A 27,925-nucleotide genomic window follows, 5' to 3' on the forward strand; every position below is an offset into this window, starting at 1 on the left:
GCATCGCGCGTTACTCGCGCTTACCTCCGCTCGCCTGAAAAACACACAAAAAACAACGCCTGTTGTGAAGGCTACAAAGAATTGTGAGTTGATGTAGATATGCTACTGTGATTCTGAAGAATAAACATCAGTGGACCATTAGCCTGGTTCAGCACCAAGACGTGAATTCACTTTTTAGGCTACATGGTTTGTATGTCACTTACAAATACCTGCTTTATCGAAAACAGGATAGCCTGCGAATACAACCAGCTGTCATCTTTTCCATTCGCTCGGGGGCGTATCCATAAGAGTTCGAAAATTCACGAAGACCTTTTCTGTGTAACTTGGTAAAACTGGAGCTACGAGAAAATGCACAGCCTACGAGACCAGACATTTTTTAGGCTTTGAACGCTTTTTTAAAGTTTTTCTTGGTTTTTCTTAAGGATTTTAAATGCCGAAGGAAACTTGAGTGTGAAACGCTTATGATTCACACTCTTGTAAAATGTTAGTTTTTGGCTGGCAAGTTTCAGTGCGCCTCCATCAGCCATTTGGCTGTTAAAAACTGCAAAGCACTGGAGTACAGGATAGAAGTCAAAATTGAAAACTTGTTTCAGACGAATCGCAAAAGTATATCAAGAGAAGATAAACTAAAACTAAGACTGTTAGTAGACCTAATAGGTCACTTAAAATAGCTAAAAACGAAACAAACGATTAACTTTGTGGAGCTAGTTTTCCGGTTTCTCAGTATTAAGGCGATGAATGATAGAACCTAATGATTCGCTTAAAATCCTGCCAAGCTTCAAGGATGTTTTATTTAGCATACACGAAGAGGTCGAAAGCAGTCCCCCAACCAGTGTAGTGGCATCCAAGGTGAGTTACCTTGGTAAAATGTCCAAGCTAAACGCATTAAAAGCATTTGGAATTTAGTTAAGACCTTCCAATACAAAATATGTTTTACGAAACGTTTTTAACAGTAGACAAAGTTTGAATATGAATATCTGAAGCATATATTTGAACTGCCGGTGAAAGATTAAAATTTTTCAGGTTTTCTTTCGCAACTGCTTAAGTTGCGTAAATAACTGCGAGGGTCTTGTTTCCATTAAGTAGAAAAAGTTTAATGATTACCAGCCATGGTAGTTGTATGTGTTATCAGTATTGAGTGCCGGGTAATTTCTTTTTTCCTACCGTGATGTCAAATTTGGTCAAGTTGTGCTATGTATACGGCAAGCACTTGCGTTTTGTGGATGGAGGGTTCCAAATATTGGAATTTCTGCGAAGGAACAATACGATAAAAGAAAAATAAATGTGCTCAAGGAAAGGAGCATCTTTTGGGTTGCCCTTTTTACGCATATCACTTTCCCCAATTTTTACTTAACTTAGTATTACATCATAAAGAATTTGATCTGGCAACCGGCCTGCATTACAAAGTAAAGCTAACAGCTATTTCTATCAGCCAGGATACTCTATAATGGAAAATCAAAATGAAATATTTTGGGAATGAGAGGACTTTGACATCTAAAGTTACCAAAAATATTTATTAAAATATTATCAGTTTAACACCTGTACAGATTATTGAAAGATACTTTAAAGTGCTACTGTGATCAAATTTTCACGTCTTGAATTTTAAAAGTTATCACATAGAATTATAGGAAATAGAATTATAGGTATTAGAATTATACCGTTTCTTAATATCTGCATTGGTTCCGGAGATATTTAACTTTAAAAAATGTGTAAAATATGTAAATGAGAGGACTGATGACGTCATAGTATCAACTCAACATAACATCAAGCATACAAATAGAGCTATCTCAGTCAATTTACAGCAGAGACCATTGAAACCTGGCAGGCTAAAAGTCCTAAAGGCAATACACCTACAGCTATAAAGAAAGTCGGTTCCCATGGCAACTCACTCTTTTCCATTCCCCTTTTCAGCTTGAAACACATTTCACAAGGCCACGAACCCGACCTAACATATTTATACGCTTGCTGGATCATGCAGATGGGGCACCATTGGCAAGTATCAAAACAGATCGCCAACGGTGGCCAGCAAAGCCTTAGGTATCAGGGAGGACTGGAACCCAGTATGTTGCCATGGTAACTAAGTTGATAAGCTCATATTGTGGAGCACACCTAGAACAATGTCATTGCAAAGAATCAAGCATTTCTGATACAAATTGGCTGAGATATCTTTTTTCATAATATTTGAATAAAATTCGGTTGATATTATGACGTCATCATATGGCTAATTTGCATATTTTAAAAATTTGAACCTCTCTGGAACAAATAGAGATATTTGAAAATAGTAAACAGCATTCTTCTTCTCGTACAGACGACTTGTTTATGTTTTAAAATGGCTTAGATTTGAAAGACGCGAATTTCGTCATAGTAGCACTTTAATGCTTACTTTATGGCAACTGTTTGACTGCAAACATATGCTACTGTCTTCGCTGAAATGTATCGTCGTCAAATATCAACATATTTCCCCCTATGTAAAGGAATCTTGCTGAAAGCTCTCTACCATATTCAGGCTGTTTTAAAATGTTCATCAAAAACAAAATCACTGACGCGCCCTCGACAGTGAGAGAGCTAAGTTTTTTAAATAATTGTCTTCAACGATGGACATTTGGTGATCAGGGGCAACCATCGGTTCATTTCGGTGGATATCTGTTCGAATGGCCTCAATCGCCTCAGAAATTCGGATTTAGTTGTGAAGAAGATCGAAAATTTTCTTGGTAAAAATGTCAACTCAAAATTTCGTACCACTGGAAAATAATTCCTTTCGTTTTCGAAGTGACAAATATGTCGTTAAAACTGCGAAAAAATGTAAACTAAAATTTTCGAAAAAACCAACATCAGCTAGAAACTTTCAGGATTCATAATATTCCATTCCCTAAAAATTTCTGCAATTTAGATTTTATGCTAAAGCGTCTTTGTCCTTAAATGGACAGAAAACGATCTGGGAAAACAGGCGACAACATTTTACGTATTTTACTACTGTGTCCTCGTTGGGTCCCACTGCCCGGACTGTCTTTTCTCTCTGAGAGGTGTTTAATTATTCTAGATTTAATGCACTAAAATGCGATTATTAAAGCCGAAGGTGCTCAACAAGGGGAATACGCAAAAAACGTAAAGAGAATAATAAAGAACAATACTGTGTTATCTGTGTCACCAGACAACATTCGATTTTCCAACTGCATATATATATACAAAACACTTTTATGTTTCCTGTATTCGAAAGTGACTGAGTAAACATACTTTTGCTTTAAAACTACAAAATATCATCAAATTTGTCTCCTTCAAAAAATGAATTACTGTAAATATTCGATATTAACAAAAAGTAGTGGGAATTCCAATCCACTAACGAGAAAGTAAATATTTCTAAGTGATCACTCTGACCAATCACAACAGATGTAAACAGCGCAATGCACCAATCAGAATACCAAAAAAATACAGATAGCCAGAACCAAGCGCGGGGAAACGCGAGCAAGCGGCACGATTGGTTTCGCTCTCTTCTTGGCTGAGAAAGTGGAGCGGGTTTTGCAAACCCGATGACGGAGCGTAGTAAGGTACATGCGAATTCCTTTCGATACTTCATCGAAAACCGCTCTAAGCATGGGAACTAACATCTCCTGCTCTTTTTGCTCTCGAGACCTTCAACATGATTGACGATTTAGTTGGTTTTGTCACACATTCAGTTGTGTAAGTTTGAAAACGCACTGCGTCTACCTTCTAACTATATAATACAACTGTGATAAGTCAATGCTTTCAGCCCAAGTGCAGTGATTCCACTTTGGTTTACTGTCCAAGTTACTGACGTCCTTTTTCGAAACAATGTTCTGTTTTGTCGGGCATTCCTCGGCGGATGGCCTGGGCAGGACACCTGCAAATCTTAATTTAGGGTTAGTGTTGAAACCTGTCATTTTAAATAATTACTAGCTCTGGCGCATAACTACCAAACTGGAGGGCTTGGGAATTAAAGGTGTCTCTTCAAGTTGGGTTCGAAAAGAAATTTTTGAATCTGTTCTTAGTCAACTTATCTACCGCTAATTCAATTACTTCGCCGGATCGCGAGTCTGCTAGTTACAATACTACTTCGCTAACTCTGATAGTCCTGTAACCTTTGTACTATAATTAAATGGATTTAATAATCATTCTATAAAATGGAGTTCCAATTGGTTATCTCCTCCCACCACGCTCCCCCTGTATTTGTTGAAGATTTTTTTTCTAGTACCTCTTAGATCTCAGCAAATACACTGAATCAGTAGTATTTCATTTATGTAACTCTCAAAAACAGAATGAACGGAACGCCGTTTATAAAGCGGTATAAGAGGAATTGTGTTCTTGATAAAAATTTAAGTTAAGGACGGTGCCTAATGATAAAGAAGCATTTTTGTGCGGTTATGACTATGCGGGAAAAGCAGATCTTAGCAAGGCCTATAGGAATCCAAAAAGAAAATTGGGGGAAACCACGTATTTTTCAGAGGTAATTAAGCAACAGTATTTTTAAAAAGTGCCAAAATATAAAGCAATGTATGGGACTTTATTTCTAAATTGAAGCTTGATTATCTCTGAAAAATGCTTGGTTATCCCCAAATTCTTTTGGGATACCAAGAGCACATGCTACGTTCTGTTTTCTCCGTATAGTTTTAAACCGCCAAAAAAATTTTCCTGTATTAGCAGGCACCACCCATAGGAAACCCAAGTCTCTTGAGATGCGCAGAACGTATGCGCAGTAACAATAATAGGCACAGTCCTTAACTCAATAAAGGTAGATATGTTGTTCATGCTATCATGATGTTCAAAAATCACGGAATAAGAAAGTCCAATAATAATGTACCTTTTGGTTTCCTGTTACAGAACCGTTAGTGTTTCCAAGAGAATAGGACACTTTTCTTGAATGATTCATTCAACCCTCATAATGATAAAACTTATTGATAAAACTAACCTTTACTTTCCGAAATCAAACGTCACATTATCCCCAATAAGCATGAAAGGCGCCCAGTTCTCCAAGTCAGCATAGCCGTTACTTCTCATCCACTTCATGGCCTGGTGAAGAGACTCACTAGCACTTTCCCCACGACCCAGGTGTTTGTAGAAACGACTCATTAACTGCTCTGTTGCTTTGTCTGGTATGGCCCACAGGGCCACCAACACTGAGCGTGCACCGGATCCTAAGAACGCCCGAGCGATACCAACAACTCCCTCAGCTTTAACATGTCCTTGTGCACTGTGACAGCAGCTGAGTACTACAAGTTTTGCTCGCAGTTGAACTTGTGAAATGTCATCCATTGTCAATAGGTAGTCTTTCTCGCATGGAGTCGCGTTATTGTGGCGTTGAGGGGCAAGAGCAATTTCTCCTCTTTCGGCATGACCATGAGCAGCAAAATGAATCAGACTTACAGAGGGTATCCTCTGAAGAACTGCTTGCTTAGTTGCTCGCTCCTCTAACAAAGGCTCAGCTCCGAGTAGTTCTGCTATCATCTCCGCTTCCTTTCTTGCAGAGAGCAAGCGACAAGGATTCTCAAGGCGTCCCTTGTAGAGCACGTTCCCAACGTCTGGATCGCCCACTATCAGTGCTCCGGTCTGACTGTGATAATCTGCTGGACTGTCCTGGATGAGTCCGAGAGTCGACAAAGAAGGAACAATGCGGATTCTGTAATTCTGTGACAGGTATTTGTCACTTTCATCCTTTAATGCTGCGAATGGAACTTTGTACAAGGCGCGATCAGGAACAATCACAATTTCAGGTTCGTCAAGAAAGTTAGCCACGGGAGCGATGATCATTTGGTAACACTCGGCTAGGGTTGGAACGGGTTGAAGGTTTTCCTCTTCTTCGGTCTCTACTGGGCGAAAAGCTGCCGAGCTCCCTTCCTCCAATACCTTATGTGTTGAGTCGCCGACTTTTGGAAAAAATAGCGATCGATCTTCGTAGTGCTGTTGATCATGTGTGGGGACATTAAATCTTCTGAAGGCACTGAAAACTTCCTGAACATCTCTTTCCATTCCCTTTTGAACAAAACATTCGTTGACATCTACCTTACGGAAAAGTGTTGGTTTGTTTCCTTTAAGAACCCACAAAAACATATCTTGGGAAAAATATGAAATGTATAGACAGTTACAGTCATTTTCTTTTTTCACGATCCTGTCAATATCAAACCATGACAGCGGATTGACTGATATTTGTTGTTGAGCAGAATACTGACCAGCGATTAAGTCTCCCAGAGCTCTGCCTCGTCCAAGCTCTAAAACACAAAGGCTTTCTTTCGCATTTTCCACTCTAAGACAATACATTGCGCTGAGTAATTGGTAAGAAGAACTGTGCTTGTCTAAAAGGTTTATCTTAAATTGGTCATGGCGTCCAAGGAAACTTCACATTTTCTCGCACGTGTTAATGCATGCCGAGAGATTCGAAAACACATCATCTTGTAAACTTACATTTCCTTCGGATTTGACGTCGTATGCAAGGTTGAGGTGCGCGGCAGCTTCTAACGCTAAGCATTTTATCTCTCTGCTCAGGGCAAGTGATTTCTCGTGATACTTTTTAGCCTCAGCATATTTACCAAGAGAACGAAACAACGATCCTAAGGTTATATAGCATTCCGTTTCTCCATGTTTGTCACCAATTTCTTCTCTGAATGTAAGTGCGTTCTTCAGGTATGTTCCTGCCTTTCCATATTCACCGAGAGATTGATACACAGCTCCCAGATTCCCATAACACGCCGCTTCTCCACGTTTGTCACCAATTTCTTTTCCGATCACGAGTGCGTTCCTCAGGTATGTCTCGGCTTTTCCATATTCACCGAGAGATTGATACACAGTTCCCAGGTTCCCATAACACGCCGCTTCTCCACGTTTGTCACCAATTTCTTTTGTGATCACAAGTGCGTTCTTGTGGTATGTTTCGGCCTTCCCATATTCACCAAGAGATTGATACACAGCTCCCAGGTTCAAATAACACGTTGCTTCTCCATGTTTGTCACCAATTTCTTTTGCAATCACAAGTGCGTTCGTCTGGTATGTTTCGGCCTTTCCATATTCACCGAGAGATTGATACACAGCTCCCAGGTTCCCATAACACACCGCTTCTCCATGTTTGTCACCAATTTCTTTTCTGATCACAAATGAGTTCTTGTGGTATGTTTCGGCCTTTCCATATTCACCGAGAGATTCATACACAATTCCCAGGTTCCCATAACACGTTGCTTCTCCATGTTTGTCACCAATTTCGTTTCTGATCACAAGTGCGTTCTTGTGGTATGTTTCGGCCTTTCCATATTCACCGAGAGATTGATACACAGTTCCCAGGTTCCCATAACACGTTGCTTCTCCATATTTGTCACCAATTTCTTTTGTGATCACAAGTGCGTTCTTGTGGTATGTTTCGGCCTTTCCATATTCACCGAGAGATTGATACACAGTTCCCAGGTTCCCATAACACTCGGCCTCTCCCTTTTTGTCGCCAATTTCTTTTCTGATCGCAAGTGCGCTCATCTGGTATGTTTCGGCCTTTCCATATTCACCGAGAGATTGATACACAGTTCCCAGGTTCCCATAACACGTTGCTTCTCCATGTTTGTCACCAATTTCTTTTGTGATCACAAGTGCGTTCTTCTGGTATGTTTCGTTCTTTCCATATTCACCGAGAGATTGATACACAGTTCCCAGGTTCCCATAACACGCCGCTTCTCCGTGTTTGTCACCAATTTCTTTTGTGATCACAAGTGCGTTCTTGTGGTATGTTTCGGCCTTTCCATGTTCACCGAGAGATTGATACACAGTTCCCAGGTTCCCATAACACGTTGCTTCTCCATGTTTGTCACCAATTTCTTTTGTGATCACAAGTGCGTTCTTGTGGTATGTTTCGGCCTTTCCATATTTACAGAGATTTTGATACACAATTCCCAGGTTCCCATAACACATTGCTTCTCCATCTTTGTCGCCAATTTCTTTTCTGATCGCAAGTGCGTTCTTCTGGTATGTTTCGGCCTTTCCATATTCACCGAGAGATTGATACACAGTTCCCAGGTTCCCATAACACGTTGCTTCTCCATGTTTGTCAACAATTTCTTTTGTGATCACAAGTGCGTTCTTCTGGTATGTTTCGTTCTTTCCATATTCACCGAGAGATTGATACACAGTTCCCAGGTTCCCATAGCACGCCGCTTCTTTACCTTTGTCACCAATTTCTTTTGTGATCACAAGTGCGTTCTTGTGGTATATTTCGGCCTTTCCATATTCACTGAGAGATATATACACATTTCCCAGGTTCCCATAACACGCCGCTTCTCCGTGTTTGTCACCAATTTCTTTTGTGATCACAAGTGCGTTCTTGTGGTATGTTTCGGCCTTTCCATATTCACCGAGATATTGACACACATTTCCCAGGTTGCCATAACACGCGGATTGTCCTTGCCTTTCGTCTATTTTGATCATGATGCTGAGCGCTTTCTTATAAAGCCTTTTTGCTTCTTGATTTTTACTTTGAAGGTGGTATAATTGTGCCATTTTATAGGTTACCCTGCTTTCTTGGGATTTTTCGCCACATCCGCGCAGCACGTCTAACAGCTTCCTGCCGCATTCTATCACACTTGTGTGATCGTTAAGAAAGCAGTAAGTTTCAAACAATGATAAGTATATCCATGAGTATGCTAATTCACCAGATATCTTTCTTTTTTCCAGGCCTCTGTTGTTTACCAGAATTAAACATTCCTTGCACAAGTTAATAGCTGGTAGAAATCGACTTCTGTTTCGAAGGAATGTGGCAACCCATGTACCAATGAAGATCGTCTGTATAATTTCCTCTGTGTTGTTCATGACGGTCTTAACTAGAAACCATTGAAATAAAAACAAAAGCACAGTAGTCTGGGGCTGTTTGCTGTTGTACTGGCAAACCAGTGGTGAGTGGACACCGATGTTTTCAAAAAAACCGCCAGTAACTGGTAAGGACGCCAGTTTTAGTGAACATAAAATACATTTTTATTACAACAGGGGCACTTAACGAGAACATCTAAACAAAATATATGAAATATCAACTTTTCCTTCCCAGATCGCTCCGTGCTCTTTTAATTATCATAAACCATATTTGTGTAAGCTTGTAACCGAACTGTTCGGATTCTTTCAGCTGTAACTTTAAGCTGCAGAAAGTTTTAGAAAGCGGAATTTTATCAACGAAAGGTTGTAGGATTTTGTAAACTTAAAGCCTTTATTAAAGTTCCGCCTCCTTTCACGTTTGCAGCATCCTTCGTGCAGTGCAGATAATGGTTTATCTTTACTTTAGTTTTACCGTTTTTTCAGCTGCTGTATCGTGTTTTCTATTGACTCTGTGATTTTTAAGAGCGGCTGACTGAGAATATCGAGAACTCGCGGTCAAAATTGAAGTTTCGGATTTCCTCATATTTTGTCAGAAGAATCCCTTTGGAGAACTATTTACGAAAATAACAATAAAACTTTCCAAAGATTGTTCGTTTTCGAGAATTCCGGCATAATGTGAAATGCCGTGATCGCGTCGCAGCTGGCGTTAAATTTTGACAAGATTTGGTGCATTTTTAAATCGCTCGGGAAGGAAGACGGCTTAGCGTATTATAACGATCTTTTGAAGTTAAGTTAGGCATCCTTCTGAAAATACGGTCTTATGAAAATATTGCTGGAGGATTCTTATTCAAATGCAGTTTTCAAAGTCCGAAGAATCCTATTTTCAGCATTTTTGTTGACACTTGAAATTGTGGAAACCCTGCGGACAAAATTCTCTTTCTGGTACATCGAGATTTACAATGAAAGTTACACTAAAGAAAAGCTCTATTCTTGTGCTGCAACATATAAAAAATTCAGCTTCGTTAATTTAAAAGCCAGCCTTTGACGGAATAAACCACATAGGAAATTTTTGACATATTTTTTCAAAAAATTCCAGTGGTGACGCAAGGACAAGATGACATGTTTCAATAAATTATTGTTTGTATGTCATTTTTAACGGAGAATTGTAAAATTCTTGTTCCAAAACTAAATCTAATGATCTAATAAGTTTTGTATTGTTTTATTTACCTTAAATAAAAATTTAACAGAAGGGAATTTTTTGTGTATTTTCTTCGAAATATTGCAGTTGTCACGCAAGTACTAGTTAACACATTTGAAATACGTTTAATTTGTATAATATATTTTCCCGAGAGAATGACGAATTTATCGGTACAAAACAAAATGTAATACTCTTAACAGTTTTTCGTTGCTGAATATTCCTATACAAAAAATTATTCACAGTTAGAATGAGTTCAAGTTCAAGTTCAAGTTTATTCAAAAATATTAACATACAATTCAAGGACAACGCTAGCCCGCAAATATCTACTAATGCCACAGCAAAATTCGTAAAAGCCGATTGCCGTGGCATGTTTTCCGATAACGCAACGTCAGAATGATCGACAAATTTCATTGTTGTACTTCACGCAACTAGTACGTTTTTCACCAAACAGAAGAGTGACAATTTGCTCAGTTCTTAAATGAAGCTGTACGAAACAGCGACATTTTCTACCTCACAGTCGATGACATGTTTACGTTTTTAATATACTGGCTACAGTGTAGTATCCGAGTTGTATTTACCTGCCGCTTCGATACCGCTGATATGAGATAAAATTCCATTTTGCCCGGCGCTTTGGCATATTTTCGAGAAAAAGGTTTCATCTACACGTGGTATTGCTCACTGAAGACGAAACTTCCATCAAACAAACGTTACGGTATTTTCATCTCTTTCGCAGGAGTTCAACTACCCCGTATAGTCTGTTTGTCTGTCTGCCTGTCAATAAACGACCTTTATCGTAGCTAATTAAACAGCATTTTCTGAGTCTTTTTGAGTATTTTCTTCCATAGTAAAGAAAATAACATTGATTTAAAGCTAGTTACAACGCATTCAACTTGTTAATAGATACATAAGTTTGCTGAAAATAATCCCTAGATCCCAGGCGCTTGGTTTTTTCCAACCGGCCCTCAAACAATCTTGAGTGAATATGACATTTTAAAAAGCGGACAAATGAATGTAGTTAATGCGAGGAGAAAAGGAAGCAGGGAAACTATTGTTTTATCTAAGAGGAGAGTACCATGTGGGTTTGAGACACAATACTCTGGTCTTAGAAGGAAAGGTGACTGATAAAACTTAACCAAAAAAAGAGAAAATAAAATTCAAAAACCGCAATGGTCTCTGCAATCATTCTATCACTGTGGCTACTTTAATTTGAACGAATTTTGAATCTCCTTCAGTACACACATACCCTTGCACGTAAAAGGTATTCAACAATAATCTGAAGTATTTCTGCACTACAGATGTCATTTAATAGTAACTGCAGGTTTCTCATGCTCACAATAAATGCAAAGCAACATGCCTTACCTCTAAGGCCTTTATTCGATTCACCGATGATGATGATGATGATGATGATGATGATGATGATGATGATGATGATGATGACGATAATGGCAATGGTGACGATGATGATGATGATTTTAGGACTTATCCAGGCATATCTGGGTTTCTCGAGCGCGAAGACGAGCAGCGCTTGCCGAATGTTAGTCACGCAGATTTGCTCCCTCTCGACCCCTTCCGACTAAACTAGACAGTATTTTATACTCACGAGAACCGATGGGGACTACGACGCCAGAGCTTTGAAATGTCATTGCTGACTGATTAACTTCGGTTCCCCGGTCGTCTTTTGCCGTCTTCAGCTTGTGGACGGCCATTTCTTGCGTAACAGCGCAGTGCCTTTTGTTGCACCGCCAACGTAGCGTCCCACGCAGTCGCTTTGAAGGGACTCGGGGAGGAGATAATACGAGTCCCCTAAAAACGACTGCGTGGGAGGCTACCGCCAACGAAGACCGTAGACATCTCGACGGCGCGGGCAGATGGTCAGATTGTTATTCGACTCACCCTTTCAGAATATCAAATTCCATTAATGTAAAGACTTTTGTTCTTGAGTCATCGTAGCTTGAAATATCGCCGCTGTTTGTATTCCGTAAATGTAAAGTCAGTAAACTTAACTTCATATGTTCAATCAACAACATCAGATGATCGATAACTTTACTAACACAGTAACATGCGCGCGCAAGGATTAATTACATTTCATTGTCAGTTTCAATCTCGTTCCCAGAGCCCGCTTTTCTTTTGGTCAGCACCAAGAACGCGGACCTCTGGGCAAATCCAAATGAGGCCACCTTTGATTGGCTGGTAAAAGCCTGTCTATTTCAGGGACCGGAAGCTATTTTTCGGCGCAAAATTGAAACATGAGGCAATGGCGGAGTTTACGACTCCCGATACGACTCCCACGAAAGTTGCGGAAAGAAAAGAAAATTGCCGTCGTTGTTGTAATACAAATGACAACCTCTGCGTTTATATATACGGAGAAAAATCAAAATCGGATTGGATTTTAATAGCGCTTAAACAGTTTACTAGAAATGAGTCACCAGAGTCCGACGAACTTTCAAGTTATTTGTGGCGTTCGTGTGTCAACAGAGTTTTGCACATCAAGAGCAAAATAAAGGAGCTAAAGTCTCTATTTGAAGAGTCAGAGTAGGCGAGGAAATGTGCAGATCGTGTTAAAAGAGGGCGTAAAGATGAGGAAAGTTCCCCCAAAGTCACTTGACGAAAAAAGCGATGACTTCAACACTACCAAAATCAAAGGTTACCTTGACTTCTCGATTTAAACCAATGGCACCGAAACCCATGGCCACAACCGATTCAGCTGATACACAGGCCACCAAAGAAAGAGCCTTACTGAAGTATTTGCTACCGAAGCCGAAAGCAGACTAGAGAATGTAGCACAATGGCATGCCAAACAGTCTTTCCTGGGGGTAAGAAATACAAACAATGTATTCTGACTCTTACAATTAATGCACATAAAACAGTCATACTGTAGCATAATTTATAATTATTGTGATGAAATATCTTAAACACACAGTTTGTCCACTCATGAGCCAATGGTTTCTGTTCATGGTAAATGGTATGTCAACTGGATTTGCCAAACTATTTGCAAGTGTTGGAAACAGCAATAAAGTTAGAATTAAATTTAAAACTGTGGAGGTAAGAGGTACAACTTTTAAAGGAAAATGTGTGATAGCTAAGAAAATGATAAAAATTTCCACCCATAAAATTTATGGGCAGCTGGAATGGTGTGGGGGTCTAAACATATAAAGTCAATTACTGTAGTTTTATTTTATATCTCTCTATATTATATTATTATATATTATATCTATTTCCCTGTGTTGCAGATTTGTCTTTCATACAGAGACTCAGCAAAAATAAAGTTTTCGCTCACTGACTGAGCAAAACTTATAAAACCCCACCCTTGATGAGGCATCCTCCTTTTTGGCCAAAATTACAAATAAGCACCCAACACTTATGTGAGGAATATGCTAAGTGCATGATATGAATAAATACAATAAAACATGATTTTATAAAATGCATTTCAGTAAACAGCTATTTCAATTAACGTGGTCGGATTAAAATCAAGCTAAAAGACAAGACCGCAATGTTTTGTGGAATTATTTTTTATGAATAATTTCATCAAAAACATCCTTGCACGTGCAGGTCATTGTACTGCTAATTACAACCTATTGTTTTCTCCAGGCATGACTGATTTTGATCCCGCGTAAACTTTCGGTCTTGTCTTTTAGCTTCATGCTTTGAACCGACAACGTTAATTGAAATAGCTGTATCTGGGAACTTCTTTATGATACAAGCCCGATGTGTGGGAGGGAAGTTGGAACACTATACAACCTACGTCAACAGTTCAGCATGGTGAATGTCTACAGTGATGTCAAGAAGAACTATAAGAGTGCTGAACTTTTTATGCTTTCCGCAACTAAGGCATATCTCTGCTGTGCCTTCATGCAATGGGCGGGTATGGAGGACATGAGTGGTAGTCCAGTGAACATCAAACTTCCCCCCAAAACAAGTAGCCAGGAGGAGAGAGAAAAATTTCTCATTGACACCATTGGCAAATTTGTTGAGGAATTTGTCTTAGTGGAATGTGACATAGAGAAAGCATGGCGAGAACAACATGAACAGAAGCGGCAACAGCAAAGGTGTCCCTGCCAGACCTTCACAGCAAGCACACCTTCCACATGTACTTCTTCTACAGCCAATCCTCAGATACAAACAGGTACAATACCAGTGCATAGAGTATCTACAGTAGCTTTAGAAAGCAGAGTTTTCAAGTTAGTAATTTTGTTGGTCTTTTCATATTGCTGCTGTTAAAACTGACCACAAAAATAATGATAGTGGCAAGAGAGATTGTAGTCTAAGAGAGAGTTGTATGTATTAAAAAGAAAAAAAAGTTCACTCAATATAGTCACTGAAGTGATAAAAAACAAAAGGGAAAATTTTAGAGCAGTAGTAAAAAAATAAAGTTACAGACAATAAATTTTCATTGTCTATAAAGTTACTTTCTACCAGCTGGTTTCAATATATGCTGCTGCTTCTAATTATACACATGCCACTTCCAAAGTTTCATTTTCTTTACAATGTCTCTTTTAAGGTCAAGTTGTGATAATGGTCCAGCCAAAAACATCTGGCCAAGGGTATGAGGTTCTTGGTATAGGGAAAGTGGTAACATTACAAGACACTGATGGTATTCTCCCCCATGATGTAGTTCCTGTCTTTGTAGCAGCAGTGGAGAAGACTTTGTATTCAAATATTCTATCAGTGGGGCAAGTAGTCGTATGGCCAAAGATTCACTTAGCAATACCTGGATCAAGACCCCCAAACCAGTCCTCTACACAGGAACACTCAAGTAAAGAAACAAGCCCTTTATCATCAACAGCATCAACTAAAACATCAACAACGGAAAATAGGCTCTATAATTATGCTTCACAGTGCTTACAACTTGGTGTCCTGTTGATGCAATTGAATGATACTGAGAAGGAGGGTGATGGAGAGAGATGTATCATGAATTGGAAACTCTTAATGCTGTGCTTCCGCTCAAGATCACGTGGCAAGAAATACGTCTTTGAGGCTATGAGATTAATAACCTGTGTAAAGGCCCTGCACACAGAAAGAATCGCTTTTCAAATCACTCATGGACAATTTGTTAATGTCAGAGGAGGTGCAGGAAACTATGCCAATTACTTAAGAATGGAAATGATGGTAAAGGATGACAAAGGAATTTTGAAAGGAATGTGTGGGAACAAAACACTCAAAGCAGTGGACAGAAGCACCAGCTCAGCTTATGGTCTTAAGGAGATAGTTCATGTGGTAGACAGTGAGAGTGGTGTCCCTCCAGACTCAACACGACATACTACCACCAGCACACAGGAGACAGTGGCAGAGATGATTGAAATATTGCATGCAAAAAGGTCATTCCAGCATACAGTAGGTAGGACCCTGAAATCTTTCCCAAACATACCTAGCAGTCCTCTAGAGCAACTCGATGTTGCCTCACTATTTGATTGTTAACAAGAAACAAGAGAAGGTTGGCTGTCAATGCATTTGAAGGATGTGATGAAGATGATGTCAATGATGATCATGATGAAGTGCAGGATGAAGATGAAGACAGTGAGCCAGATATCAATGATGGAGAAGAATTTATCCTGGAATAAATTTTTATTACCTAGATAAACTCAAAGTATATTTTATGTAAAGAGCACATGCAGCTGTATCATGGATCTTGCTTCCTTGCTTAATTTCATTGATGCTATTATTTTATTACTTTCTGGCAAAGACTGTGCAGTTCCAGAAGACATCAATACCCACTCCATGTAGTCACTAAAAATTATGAAAGAAAAATGGCTAGGTTTCTGAAAAGTTAAAAATTAGGAAAAAGTTTGAAGCCGCAGGGGACAAAACTTTTCTGACAGGGGTACACCTGCAGTAAATGATACTTTTTGCAGCACAAAACAGTTATTTATAATATTATAGTTTAGGGCACTCGGGTGAACATAGATTTCATGTAATAGCGAAATCTAAAGCACAATGGAAGTGATCAATAGCAGCCGCCATTTTCTTTTTTCATTAAACCTCGCGCAGGCGCAATCAAACCGGAACCAGGATTTGGTGGTTCCGGTTTTTGATTATTCCATAGCGTCCGTTGCCCGTTCCGCTGGATAAGGGCAACGTGGGCTCTGGGAACGAGATTGTGTCAGTTTTGCCTTCCTGGCGTTGGGACCTGGATGACTGGAGATATCTTTTTGGCATTAACCCAAAGAAACGCAGGTTGCTGTAATAGGACGAACTTTGACCGCAACCGGGCTCGTCGTCTATCAAGGACGAAAATGAGTACGGAGCCATAAATGCAACCGAAAATATATAGAAACTGCAAAATATGACATCGCAGAAGAAGAAATACAGTTTCTTGTATCGAGCAAACCACTCCAAACCAAGAACACACATTGCTTTTTATAACCATTTTGCGTCATTGTTTATAAATAGCAAGTTTAAAATAGCTATGTACACAGTGATGGCCATAATATGCAAACAACCTTGGTTATTTTCTGGAGCTCTTCTATCCGGATCGGACTGAGAAGGGTGGACTATTGCTCGCATTAATGGGGATGGTTCATTAAATGCCTATTTTGTTGGCATTGGAACGGTAAGTGCTCATTCAAATATATTATAGCCGTGTAGCTGTTGATAAAAAAATTATTATGGCCAGCCTTGCACTAAAGTGAAAGCATGATTTTCTCTACCGTCTCTGATATCTCAGTTCTGTTTATGATATATAGTCTAGGACCTGCAAATCGAAAACACAGATACCTTGTTCTTCAGCTTTTAGAATTCTCGTCTTCGCTTGTCCAGCTCAATGTAGTGCCTGTCACGACATTTTACTGACAGTGAGGATGAGATGCATCTTTGATAAACCTAGGATTTATAAAAACTGCAACTTTTGCACAACGTTTCTGAACTAAAGGCGTTTTTCACGCAAGTCGATTAGTAATTTAATAAAACATTATCGTCTGTGGGGGAACTTTGGGGGAACTCTGGAACTCTGATCTACATATATTATCAACATGGCTTCGGCAAAACTATCTTCAGATCAATGCATCTAAGACACAGGCAATGACTATAGGTCCAGTATCATATCGCTATAATTTCAGTGTAGATAACAATGAAGTGGACGCTAATGATACACTTAAAATCCTTGGTGTTACATTAGATCGTAAGCTCAGTTTTGTCACTCATGTGTCCGAACAAACAAAAAAGGCGTGTGCCAAAGCCTATGCGTCAAGGAGGCTTCGCCGGTTTATTCCTTTAGACGTAATGTGCCGCCTTTATAAAGCATATATCTTGCCTCATTTAGAATATTGTTGTCCGCTATTACTTGGGGTTGGAAGAGGTCAAATTAAAAAATTAGAAGATACCAACAATTATATTCTTAGATCTATTTTAGGGTATGGAAAGCATACACCATACAACCATTTATTAAATATGGCTGGTATAAGAACGCTTGAAGAAAGAAGAAAATTCCAGGCCCTAGTTTTGGTATATAAATGTATTAATAAAGAAGCCCTAAGGTACATAGAAGATTTTTTTGAGATTAAAATCTGTAATTACAATTTAAGAGAGTCGGGGAAAATTTTAAGGCTACCCACTTTTAATCTAGAATGGCGCCATAAGTCATTCTCATTTCTAGCCGTAAAACTTTGGAATTCGTTACCTACGTATGTTAGAAATGCAAAGGATATTTCTACTTTTAATTGTCTTTTGAAAAAGCAGGTTTTTAGATAGATTTGAGATTTAAGTAATTTAAGTAATTGAAGTAATTTTTAAATTATATATTTTATTTGTTGTTGATGCTTTTCATTTCACGCACATGTTTTAACAAGTTTTTATCACTCCTAGATGTAGCGTGGGTAAATAAAGTATTTGTTGTTGTTGTTGTTGTTGTTGTTGTTGTCGGGGGGGGGGGGGTTTCAGATACACTTTAATATGAAATATTTATTGATTTTGTTTCCTATCCTTCGCATTGTTGACGCGGGCGTACCTAGGAAAGCGTGACAAAACACCTGAACGTTTCATTTTTTCGTTTGCGATTGGTGATCACCTACTAGAGATGAAATAAATTTTTATAGGGAAAAATCAATCAACTTATGGGATTTATTGTTTCCGAATAACAAATTAGTTTTATTTCACCAGAAATGAAACATCAACAATAAATTTTTTTTAAACTTATTAACTTGTCCTTGCGTGACCACTGCCATTTTTGAAAAAAAATATATTAAAATTCCCTATGTGTTTTAATACTTCCATCAACGGTTGGATTTTAAATTACCCAAGCTGGATTTTTTATATATTTCAGTACATGTATAGAGCTTTCCTAAAGCATAATACTTGCTACAAATTTCGATGTACCAGGACACGATATTTGTCCCCAAAGTTTCCGCAATTTCCAGTGTTAACGAAAAAAACTGAAAATAGGAATCTTAGGACTTTGAAAACCTAGATGTAAATAACAATCCTCCAGCAATATTTTTATGAGACCGTCTTTTCAGAAGGATGCCTAACTTAACTTCAAAAGATCGTTTTCATTCGCTAAGCCGTCTTCCTTCCCGAGCGATTTGAAAATGCACCAAATTTCGCCACAATTTAAAGCCGGCGGCGACGCGATCAGGGCATTTCACATTATGGCGAAATTCTCGAAAACGAAAACTCTTTGGAAAGTTTTATTGTTATTTTCGTAAATAGTTCTTAAAGGGATTCTTTTGACAAAATATGAGGGAATTCGAAATTTCAGTTTTGACCGCGAGTTCTCGATATTCTCAGGCAGCCGCTCTTAAGTTTTCTCTATCGTCTACACGTTTTTCAGAGGCGCTTACCCTCTAGTTTCTGAATGAAATTACTTATGATCCATCAATTATTTTTGCTTGCCTACAATTGGATGAAATGTGCCACGTGACTAACATCATCAAATGATATTACTCAGAATTCAAAACTCGAGTCGTCTATTAAAAAAAATACCAAATTTCCCTCATTGTGAAACTTGCTTTTCCAAACATCTGTTGTTTAGTAGTCCCCCTGATCCCCCATCAAAAGCATGTCGACTGATTATAATTACACCTTCTGTCAAAAATAAAAAAATCCCGGTTACACCCCTGCAGTGCAATGAAATTGGCAGGTGACAAAAGAAAGAAGCTATTTGAAAACTTCAAGAATTTGGAAGAGTATTTCGCAGTTGAATGGGTTAAGCACAACAGAATACTAGAAGTTCAAAGTGAGGCCAGAAAAACTAAAAATGCAACACACTACATACGGGGATTTCCCTTTGTTTGGTTTGAAATGTAAGAATATTTTTCCTTGGAAATTTAACATCTGTTTCTTCTAACTCACAGTTTCTCTAACAGAGCTTTGCTGTCAAAAAACTGTCCCCTTTACGGAACAGTAAATGGCTACAAACAAATAATGCCTGTATATTTTTACCCTAGATAACTGAGGTTATTAGCCGGTTAGTAGATATCGCTGCGACCGGTGGCTCCAGTAATACAACGATTTTGTTTATCTCTTTTTTTAGTATGTCATCCACCCCAGGCCTCCCTCGCTAATTTCACTGCATTTTCCGCTCAGCAAATGAAAGGTTGCTGAAATATTTTTCTATTGGTTTCTCTCCTTCAGATCTCTTGATTTTACTTATTTTATAATACTATAACAAAAATATGCGGTGGTTTGATCGTTCCTGCAAATTCCCTCTTAACAGATTTTGTTTTCGTAACGAGGGTTAAATAGACATTTTGGGATAACACAATTAAGGCAGCAGAATATCTTTCAACCCTCAGTATCAAGGTGTGTATTCTCCTCACTGCTTTACATATGTTTTCTTTCTTGCTTTTTGGGAGAATTGATATCTATGTCAAAACGTTCTATCTTTGGTGATCAGTTTCTGTCTTCTTATGACCTGCATGTTTGATCTGGTAATGATATTGTACAGTTGACTATAAAAATTAGCTGTAAATTTCTGTATTTCTAAATAATCTGATTAGAATGATATTGTGAGGAGAAATAAATCCGATCAAAAGCCCAAAGTTTTTAGCCGAGAGTCATATCACTTAATATCTACATTTTATTCAATCCTTCAAACCACAGTCGTAAGAGTTAAAATTCACGGCGTTTCTATACACTGATCGGAGCGACATACTAACTTTTTACAGTAACTTTGAAAATTTATGCCCGCAGATTGGCTCGTGCTATTGTCTATAAGATTACAGAAGAATAAAAATGACGTCAGATGTAACGAGCGCGCTTTCTTAACGCATTATAAAGCCAAATCCGCTTTTACTAGTTTTTCCATGTTATTGTAAAAAACAAATCGACAGCATTTTCTACGGTCTATACTCTTAAAACGACATTCTATAGCTTATTTAACAAATAGATTCCATTTTACCGTGCGTCTGTACTCTGATAACGCACAGATGACGTCAAAACGTGGTGACAACAAAGAAGTACGCTGCGAGCCGCAGGCGAGTAGCGTGACTGATGTTCTCACCACGTTTTTTGACGTCCTCTGTGCGTTATCAGAGTACAGACCCACGGCAAAATGGAATATATTTGTTTTATACAATAACCAAGACATTTCAACACATTTCGTGAGCGGGCATCGCGTTGCCTGAGCTTAGTCAAAAACTATCCAACGAACTCAGTTTTAGAGTACTACACACATGCAATTGTGCTCTTCTAAATTAGAGTACAATCCGAAAGAATTTCACTAACAATATTTTCAAAACTAACCTTTATTCCAGAAGGAAATCCTGACCCCAAAATATTACAGCATGTATGTCGTTTCACTGCGATTTGTAATCGATTACTCGCAATTACCGGATTTTTTATCGGCGACATATTTCGACAAATATTTGCTTCCCTTTCACGTCACAACAAAGTTCTAGCTTTCCTATCCTGTTTGAGGTCACTCTCAGCAGTCTTTGTTCAATTTTTTATTGGGCAGTTTTCCTTTCCTGTGAAAATTTGCCTGTGTTTGTCCGCTACTCGCAAAAACAGTTTGCAAAACTTTGTTGACCAGTCGCTGTGGCTGGACTCTAGACTCTGATCACGTGCGCTGGTCACACCACTCGATGACGTCAATCGTTCGTCTATACTCTAATCACACACTCCTCTAGACCAATCAAAACGCGAGTTTTACACAGTTCATTGTATAAAGGAGTATAGACCATGGAAGACGGCATGAGTTTGAGTCCGCTAGACTACCTTAGACTTTTTATAGTCAAACCTCCTTAACGGACACCTCGGCCCGTAGGCGGACATCTCTCGTGATGCATGAGCGGACACTTGGTCAAATTTTCAGTTACATACATACACTACATTTTTAACCTCTCACAAGCGGACACCTCTCTTAAGCGGACACTTTTTCTGGTCCCAAGGGTGTCCGCGTACGGGAAGTTTGACTGTAATTTCATTTAATTTTTGATCTCTGCTCATGATATCAAATAAGCGGCCGTCGAAAAAACCGGAACAGGGAACATTCAGGATTAGCCCGGAACATGAAATAGAACGAAATAAATTGATGAAGATATATGAAAACTGAAAATGAGACAAACTTAATTATAATACAAACAAACAAAATAAATCAGCTTAAATAGAATAAGAAACTCAAAGTGTCTTAGTAAAATCGTTCTTCTCCTGGAGTGACAAGCCTGCAATACTCCCTCGTGTGTATTTTAGCCTTTTTAAATTTAGCTTGCATTCCACCAGTGCATCTTTCAGTGTTAAAATTGGTTTTCAGTTTAAGGTCTGCGTTACTTCGGTGCATTTGTAGCGGGTTTGGCGTTGTATTAAACCATCGTAAGTAAGACATTAAAGGTCTTTTCTGCATGATGAGTTCCGTTTCTTCATTTTGAGTATGCGGACATCTTATTCTGAGTGTTTAACGATGGTGTTTTGATGCCATATAAGGCATTTCAGCAAGGTTTGCGGGTTTGGCTCATTTAAGTGCGTGATTGTTTCAACAGCCTTTCTTGCCATGATCTGTCCTTGTTGGTCCTTTATTAACACCCTAGTAAAATTCTGGGCAAACAGGCGATAGGCAAAATGTTAGGTAGTACTACACGGTTTATGCTAGACTGTGTTAGTCCATTGCTTCTTAATGACTGGTTTAAATGTCCGGGAGCTTCCGCGCCCCTACTTATGCCCACTTCTTAGGCAAGTACATAGGCTGTCTCCATTTACATTCAGGCGAAGCCGTATCGGACTATCCAAGCATTTACGATAAAACGCATCCGCATATTGCTTGTGTTATTCATATTTCATCGGTCGACAATATCGCTATAAGCCGAATCAGCCATTGCTTCATGGAACGGTTAGAAAAACTGCTACCTTAAACATTCCAACATATAACGTCTAAAAGAAACTACAACCACATTGATCACCCAGCGGGAACTGTTGGCTGGATGAAAAACCTTTTTACATAAGGATTTTTTTTAATTCATCATGTATTTTATTGAAGCCGATTTATTTGACTTTTTATATAAATTAGTTTGACGTATTTTCAGTTTTCATATATATATTTTGATATTTTTCATTTATTTATTCCGTTTATATTTCTGTTCCAGAATATGCCGGAATGTTCCATGTTTCTAATTTTATCGACGGCCAAAATAAGCGAGCGCTGCGACTAGCAATCGAAAAAAATGAATATGTTCTTGTTCCATACGGAAATCAGTGAAAGAAAGGCCGAAACCAAGAGAAAATTTTCTCTTGCCGAAACTGAAGAATAAGCGTGAGCGGCAAAAGGGACTTTCCCTACTGAACACACAGACATATGCAAACTGAGCAAGATAATCTTAAATCTGCCATATCCTTGGTGAAAAATAATTTACTTATAGGGGAAGTGTCGTGGTGTTTTTCACCTCTTTTCTCAAAAACGGCGAATTAAGACCTTAACTTAGCTGCAAAATAATTCTAAAACAACGAGAGGAAAGAAATCAGCTCAATTCTTGAAAGGAAAATGCGAGAACTTGAAAAACATAACAATTTTTAAGTTACGATCATACCGACCTAGTCCAGAGGCACTTATCGACAGTTTTATTTCACTGGGGTGATAATTTGTAGCAAAAATAGACAATTATTTTCTTGTTTGTTTTGACAGACAAACGTTTTGGGGTTTTCAAATGACATCAAATTCTCGTGATACTTCCCCTTTAAAATGTAAGAAATTATATACCCTTGTCACCCTTTTGCTAATTCTGTGGAATTCTATCACCATCAGTCTCGCCACACAAAGCTTGATTACTTTATTGCTTTCTTTCCTTCTTTTTTTTTTTTGACAATGATGAAATCGGAAGTTGTATACTATTTCTACGGAATCATCATTCTGTAACAAAAACCGTCGTGGTTTGATTAATCCCACAATTTTTTCTCTGGGAATTTAATAAAAAATTGTACTTTTTATTCGAATTTACAAGCTCCTGTTGGCTTTAGGAAAAATGCTAGCCGACCTTATTTTGTTTTTAAGGACGTATTTCCCTCTTCGAAAACGAAAGAAATTAGTTTTACAATATAACGAAATTTTGAGCTGGTATTTTACCGAGAAAAATTTTAGGTTTTCTTTAAGACTAAATCCGGAGTTCTGAGGTGATTTACGACTTCAAACAGATTTTCACCGAAATGAACCTTTTGGTCAGCCCATGACCCCTGTTAACGGGCCTAAGTGTCATTGTCTGAGAAAGTGTTCCAGGGGCCAAAACTTGTGGTCAACCGATTTGGCTGAAACTTGGCACAGAAGTTGGTTGCCATGAGATATTTGAAAAGCCAATTTGGCTCACTTCTCTGACTTTAAGTTTTAGAGTTTCAGGGGGGGTCTCATTTTTTGCCCTTTGAGCACAAAAAATCCAGCCTTTCAGGGGTCATTTTGAAAGTGCCATAAAACCCAACTGGTAAATTGTGCTGCCAAATGAATTTGACAATGAATATTACTATAATAGAGCTTTCATTTCATACACGTAACTTTGCCCTCAAGGTATTGGACAGAGAGGAGCCTGGGGCTAGAGTTAAGCCAAAATTAATGTCAAAATTACAACTCAAAATTGCCATTTTTCAAAAAATCAGTGTATCTACCTGCCTTCTAGCATAATATCCGTACCTAAACCGTTATTTACTTTAGTGACCCAACTATCAAAATCAGTTGAGAAAAATTTGGCTTATCACGGTTTGTTGAATTTTTTTGACAAACAATCCATGCCTCTATAAGGTCATGCAAAATGGAATTTTGAGCATAATTCACGCCATAAACAAACCAAATTGTTGACATGAAGCCCTTATTCTGTATTTGGTCAGTGAAAATGAATTGCTAAAGCCAAATCAGTTTAATTGTTTAGAAATACTCTGATTCTTACCTTACAATTGCTCTTAAAGGCCTTTGATTAGCAAAACAAATACCCTGATTTGGCAAAACAAGATTTAGTTTGTACTTTGAAAACCTAGTACCCATCAAACAGCACAAATGATGAAGGCCTAACCTCGATATAACGATCTTTTTAAACGATGCTTGAATTTTTCATTGATTAATATTCAGTTCCAAGTCATAATTCTTCTCTGTTGCTCCAAGCATGGAAAGTCTCTATATTTTGTCAGGCCTGATTTTTATTATGATTACAAGATAAAGTTAGCTTAACGAAAACGTTCGTTAGCATATAATCTATGTCTGTTAACAGCCTGAACAGTTCTTGTAAATACCCACCAGTAAAGGAGCATGGCCATGCATACATAGATGTATAAACTTACGTAGAGATATACGAGCTGCAGTTTATAGCAGTGCCGATGTGACCCGTTACTTCAGAGTCCTCTAGAGCGGAGTAAATGAAACCATCCGTCAAGAAGGAATGCACAGTTAGGAGAGCTCGATAGTAAAACAAAAAACTTGTGTTGCTAAATACAATAACCAAACGAGGCCAGGGCATTGAGATGATGCAAACTCAACTGGCCCGCCATTTTGGACATAGGAGAGAGTGGGGACTGGACCGAGGTTACGTTCTTCTTCCGTTTTCATCAGGAGTAAGAAATTCAAGGGTAATTTCACGATGGCACTTTGTTCCTTTGAAAGGGTAAGTGATCAGTGCGGTGCCACCGCATGGGCTCCGCACGAAACAGGAATGGTTCCTTTATTATCCTGCGAGAATGATATGACTGAATGGTTGAAGGAAAAGTACAAGGGGTCAGGTGCATCTGGGGCAAGAGGAAGACCTGGTCATACCAAAGCAGCAGGTGATTCAAAATATCTGTTAGGCATCATACACGCGCACAAATGGCTTTTATCGCGATCCAGTGGACTCTTTTCTGTTGAGAAGAGACCACGATATTTTACGATATTGTCGTCTCAAATTGTTTGTTTATGACTGATTGAAGATTTCCCGAGGTAATTTACTTGATTCTTGCGATGAGAAACAAACATTCAACAAATTGTTCACAGGAAGGGCAAAGGGGTTGACTAAAGCCCTAACTTTCAAAGGTAAGAGCGCAGTTATTTTATCGCAACAATCTCTATGACCGAAAACAACGATAAGAATAACTTGAAGTTGAAGGCTGTTTTTCGTCTGCTCGCTCTGTTTGTTTACATTCAGCTTTACCTGTGCAGACGCTTATCACGCAATCCTACATTTGCCAGTTTCGTCTAAGATAAGAGAACTTGAAAAATCTTTGCAAACATGCTGCCTCGAAGCAAATCTTTCAAGCAAATCTCATAACAAATCGGCAGATTTTGAGACATTATAAGGACTTCTTAACGATGCGAATTAAGCAGAGAGTCCATATACGGGAAAACATTCTGTACGTATGTCATGGTGTCATTATCAAGTCGTAATACCGTCTCAAAATCGAATGTAGTTTCTTTTTATCGTGATTCATCCATTCTTGTAGAAAAAAATGATTAATCGATTAGTTGAGCTCAGAATACAACGATAAATCTGAGATAGGTTTTAAACTGGGTGTAAGATTGCTAAAATTATACCGCCTCTATTTACATACTAAAAAAACTAATTATAAGTAATTAAAAAATGAATCCGAATAATTTTTGTTACCAAGAAAGTTATCCGTGAAACAAGACATTTTCTCGCTCAAAATGTCAATTTCATCGAAAAGCTTCGATGCAGCATGTTTGCAAAGATTTCTGAAGTTCTCTCTTCTTAGACGAAACTGGCAAATATAGGAAACCGGTAGGGTTTCACGCTCGACTTGTGATTGCATGATAAGCGTCTGAACAGGTAATGCTGAATGTAAACAAACAGAGCGAGCAGACGAAAAACAGCCTTCAACTTCAAGTTATTCTTATCGTTGTTTTTGGTCATAGAGATTGTTGCGATAAAATAACTGCAGGGTTTTCAGTCAACCACTTTGCCCTTCTTGTGAACAATTTGTTGAATGTTTGTTTCTCATCGCAAGAATCAAGTAAATTACCTCGGGAAATCTTCAATCAGTCATAAACAAACAATTTGAGACGACAATATATATCGTGGTCTCTCTTCAACAGAAAAGAGTCCACTTGATCGTTATAAAAGCCATTTGTGCGCGTGTATGATGCCTAACAGATATTTTGAATCACCTGCTGCTTTGGTATGACCAGGTCTTCCTCTTGCCCCAGATGCACCTGACCCCTTGTACTTTTCCTTCAACCATTCAGTCATATCATTCTCGCAAGATAATAAAGGAACCATTCCTGTTTCGTGCGGAGCCCATGCGGTGGCACCGCACTTATCCCTTACCCCTCCAAAGGAACAAAGTGCCATCGTGAAATTACCCTTGAATTTCTTACTCCTGATGAAACATAGCCGCGAAACGGAAGAAGAACGTAACCTCGGTCCAGTCCCCACTCTCTCCTATGTCCAAAATGGCGGGCCAGTTGAGTTTGCATCATCTCAATGCCCTGGCCTCGTTTGGTTATTGTATTTAGCAACACAAGTTTTTTGTTTTACTATCGAGCTCTCCTAACTGTGCATTCCTTCTTGACGGATGGTTTCATTTACTCCGCTCTAGAGGACTCTGAAGTAACGGGTCACATCGGCACTACTATAAACTGCAGCTCGTATATCTCTACGTAAGTTTATATATCTATGTATGCATGGCCATACTCCTTTACTGGTGGGTATTTACAAGAACTGTTCAGGCAAAAAATGAGACCCCCCCTGAAACTCTAAAACTTAAAGTCAGAGAAGTGAGCCAAATTGGCTTTTCAAATATCTCATGGCAACCAACTTCTGTGCCAAGTTTCAGCCAAATCGGTTGACCACAAGTTTTGGCCCCTGGAACACTTTCTCAGACAATGACACTTAATTCTTAACGAAGGCCCAACAGACATATCGCGATAATACAAACAAACAGCCCTTGGCAGTGAAAACAAATAAAACATTTTGCCATGACTATGTTATTATTTGTTGTCAGTAGAATGAATGTTATAGTTCCATCCTGGGCGGCACCCAACAGCTCGTTTCGGTGGATATCTGTTCTGATTGCTTTGATTATCTCTAAAATTCGGATTTAGTCGTACACAAAATGTTCGGTTTTCTTCGGCAAAATTTCAGCTGAAAATTTCGTTACACTGGAAAACAAATTTATGTCGTTTTATGTGTTATTAAAATTGCGAAAAAAGGTCAGCTGGAATTTTCATAGAAACAACAACTGCTAATAAATTTGGACACTAAAATATCCTCTCCTAAAACTGCTTTCTACAAGTTAAAATTTCAGCTAAAGTACCACGAATAGATCAATCTGTATTTCTAATATCTTACACAAATCAGGTGTATTTTAAAGAGCACAAAACGATCTGGGAACACAGGAGAACACCTTTAAAGTATTGTCCTTAAATTTTCTCGTTGGGTGACGCCGCTCTATACTTGACTGGTATAAGTACGACAATCTTTAAAAACATCTTAAACTTACCACGACGCCACTTACAGTCACAAATCGCCGAAGTGCGCTTTCAACGGAATACACACGGTACGTGGTGGAGACAAAAAGGTCGTTTGTAAACAGCACTGTGAACTCGAAAAC

The 27,925-nt window shown here is 38.6% G+C and overlaps 2 protein-coding genes across 2 annotated transcripts; one reads left to right on the forward strand and one right to left on the reverse strand.

Moving 5' to 3' along the window:
- Positions 1 to 1,326: 1,326 nt before the first annotated feature.
- LOC146483483 (uncharacterized) lies at positions 1,327 to 27,880 on the reverse strand. Its single transcript, XM_085105584.1, has 5 exons — positions 27,815 to 27,880; positions 6,373 to 8,804; positions 4,925 to 6,342; positions 2,384 to 3,859; positions 1,327 to 1,574 (listed from the first exon to the last, which is right to left on the reverse strand). Exons 2-3 carry the CDS (start codon positions 8,791 to 8,793, stop codon positions 4,927 to 4,929), a joined length of 3,837 nt encoding a protein of 1,278 aa, XP_084961710.1. The 5' UTR covers positions 8,794 to 8,804; positions 27,815 to 27,880; the 3' UTR covers positions 1,327 to 1,574; positions 2,384 to 3,859; positions 4,925 to 4,926.
- Positions 13,200 to 15,896, forward strand: LOC146483484 (uncharacterized). The gene is made up of 3 exons (XM_085105683.1): positions 13,200 to 13,418; positions 13,660 to 14,111; positions 14,487 to 15,896. The coding sequence occupies exons 2-3, from the start codon at positions 13,694 to 13,696 to the stop codon at positions 15,401 to 15,403; spliced, it is 1,335 nt and encodes a 444-aa protein (XP_084961809.1). The 5' UTR covers positions 13,200 to 13,418; positions 13,660 to 13,693; the 3' UTR covers positions 15,404 to 15,896.
- Positions 27,881 to 27,925: the final 45 nt, after the last annotated feature.

Source organism: Pavona decussata, unplaced genomic scaffold (assembly GCF_977016875.1).
Source record: "Pavona decussata unplaced genomic scaffold, jaPavDecu1.1 SCAFFOLD_38, whole genome shotgun sequence".
NCBI classification, from domain to species: Eukaryota; Metazoa; Cnidaria; class Anthozoa; order Scleractinia; family Agariciidae; genus Pavona; species Pavona decussata.

Coding starts and splice junctions, on each gene's coding strand:
- LOC146483483 (XM_085105584.1), bottom strand. CDS start 8,793: ATGAACAACACAGAGGAAATTATACAGACGATCTTCATTGGTACATGG. Junction 6,343..6,372: donor TTTCGAATCTCTCGGCATGC/ATTAACACGTGC, acceptor ATGTGAAGTTTC/CTTGGACGCCATGACCAATT.
- LOC146483484 (XM_085105683.1), top strand. CDS start 13,694: ATGTGTGGGAGGGAAGTTGGAACACTATACAACCTACGTCAACAGTTC. Junction 14,112..14,486: donor CAATCCTCAGATACAAACAG/GTACAATACCAG, acceptor GTCTCTTTTAAG/GTCAAGTTGTGATAATGGTC.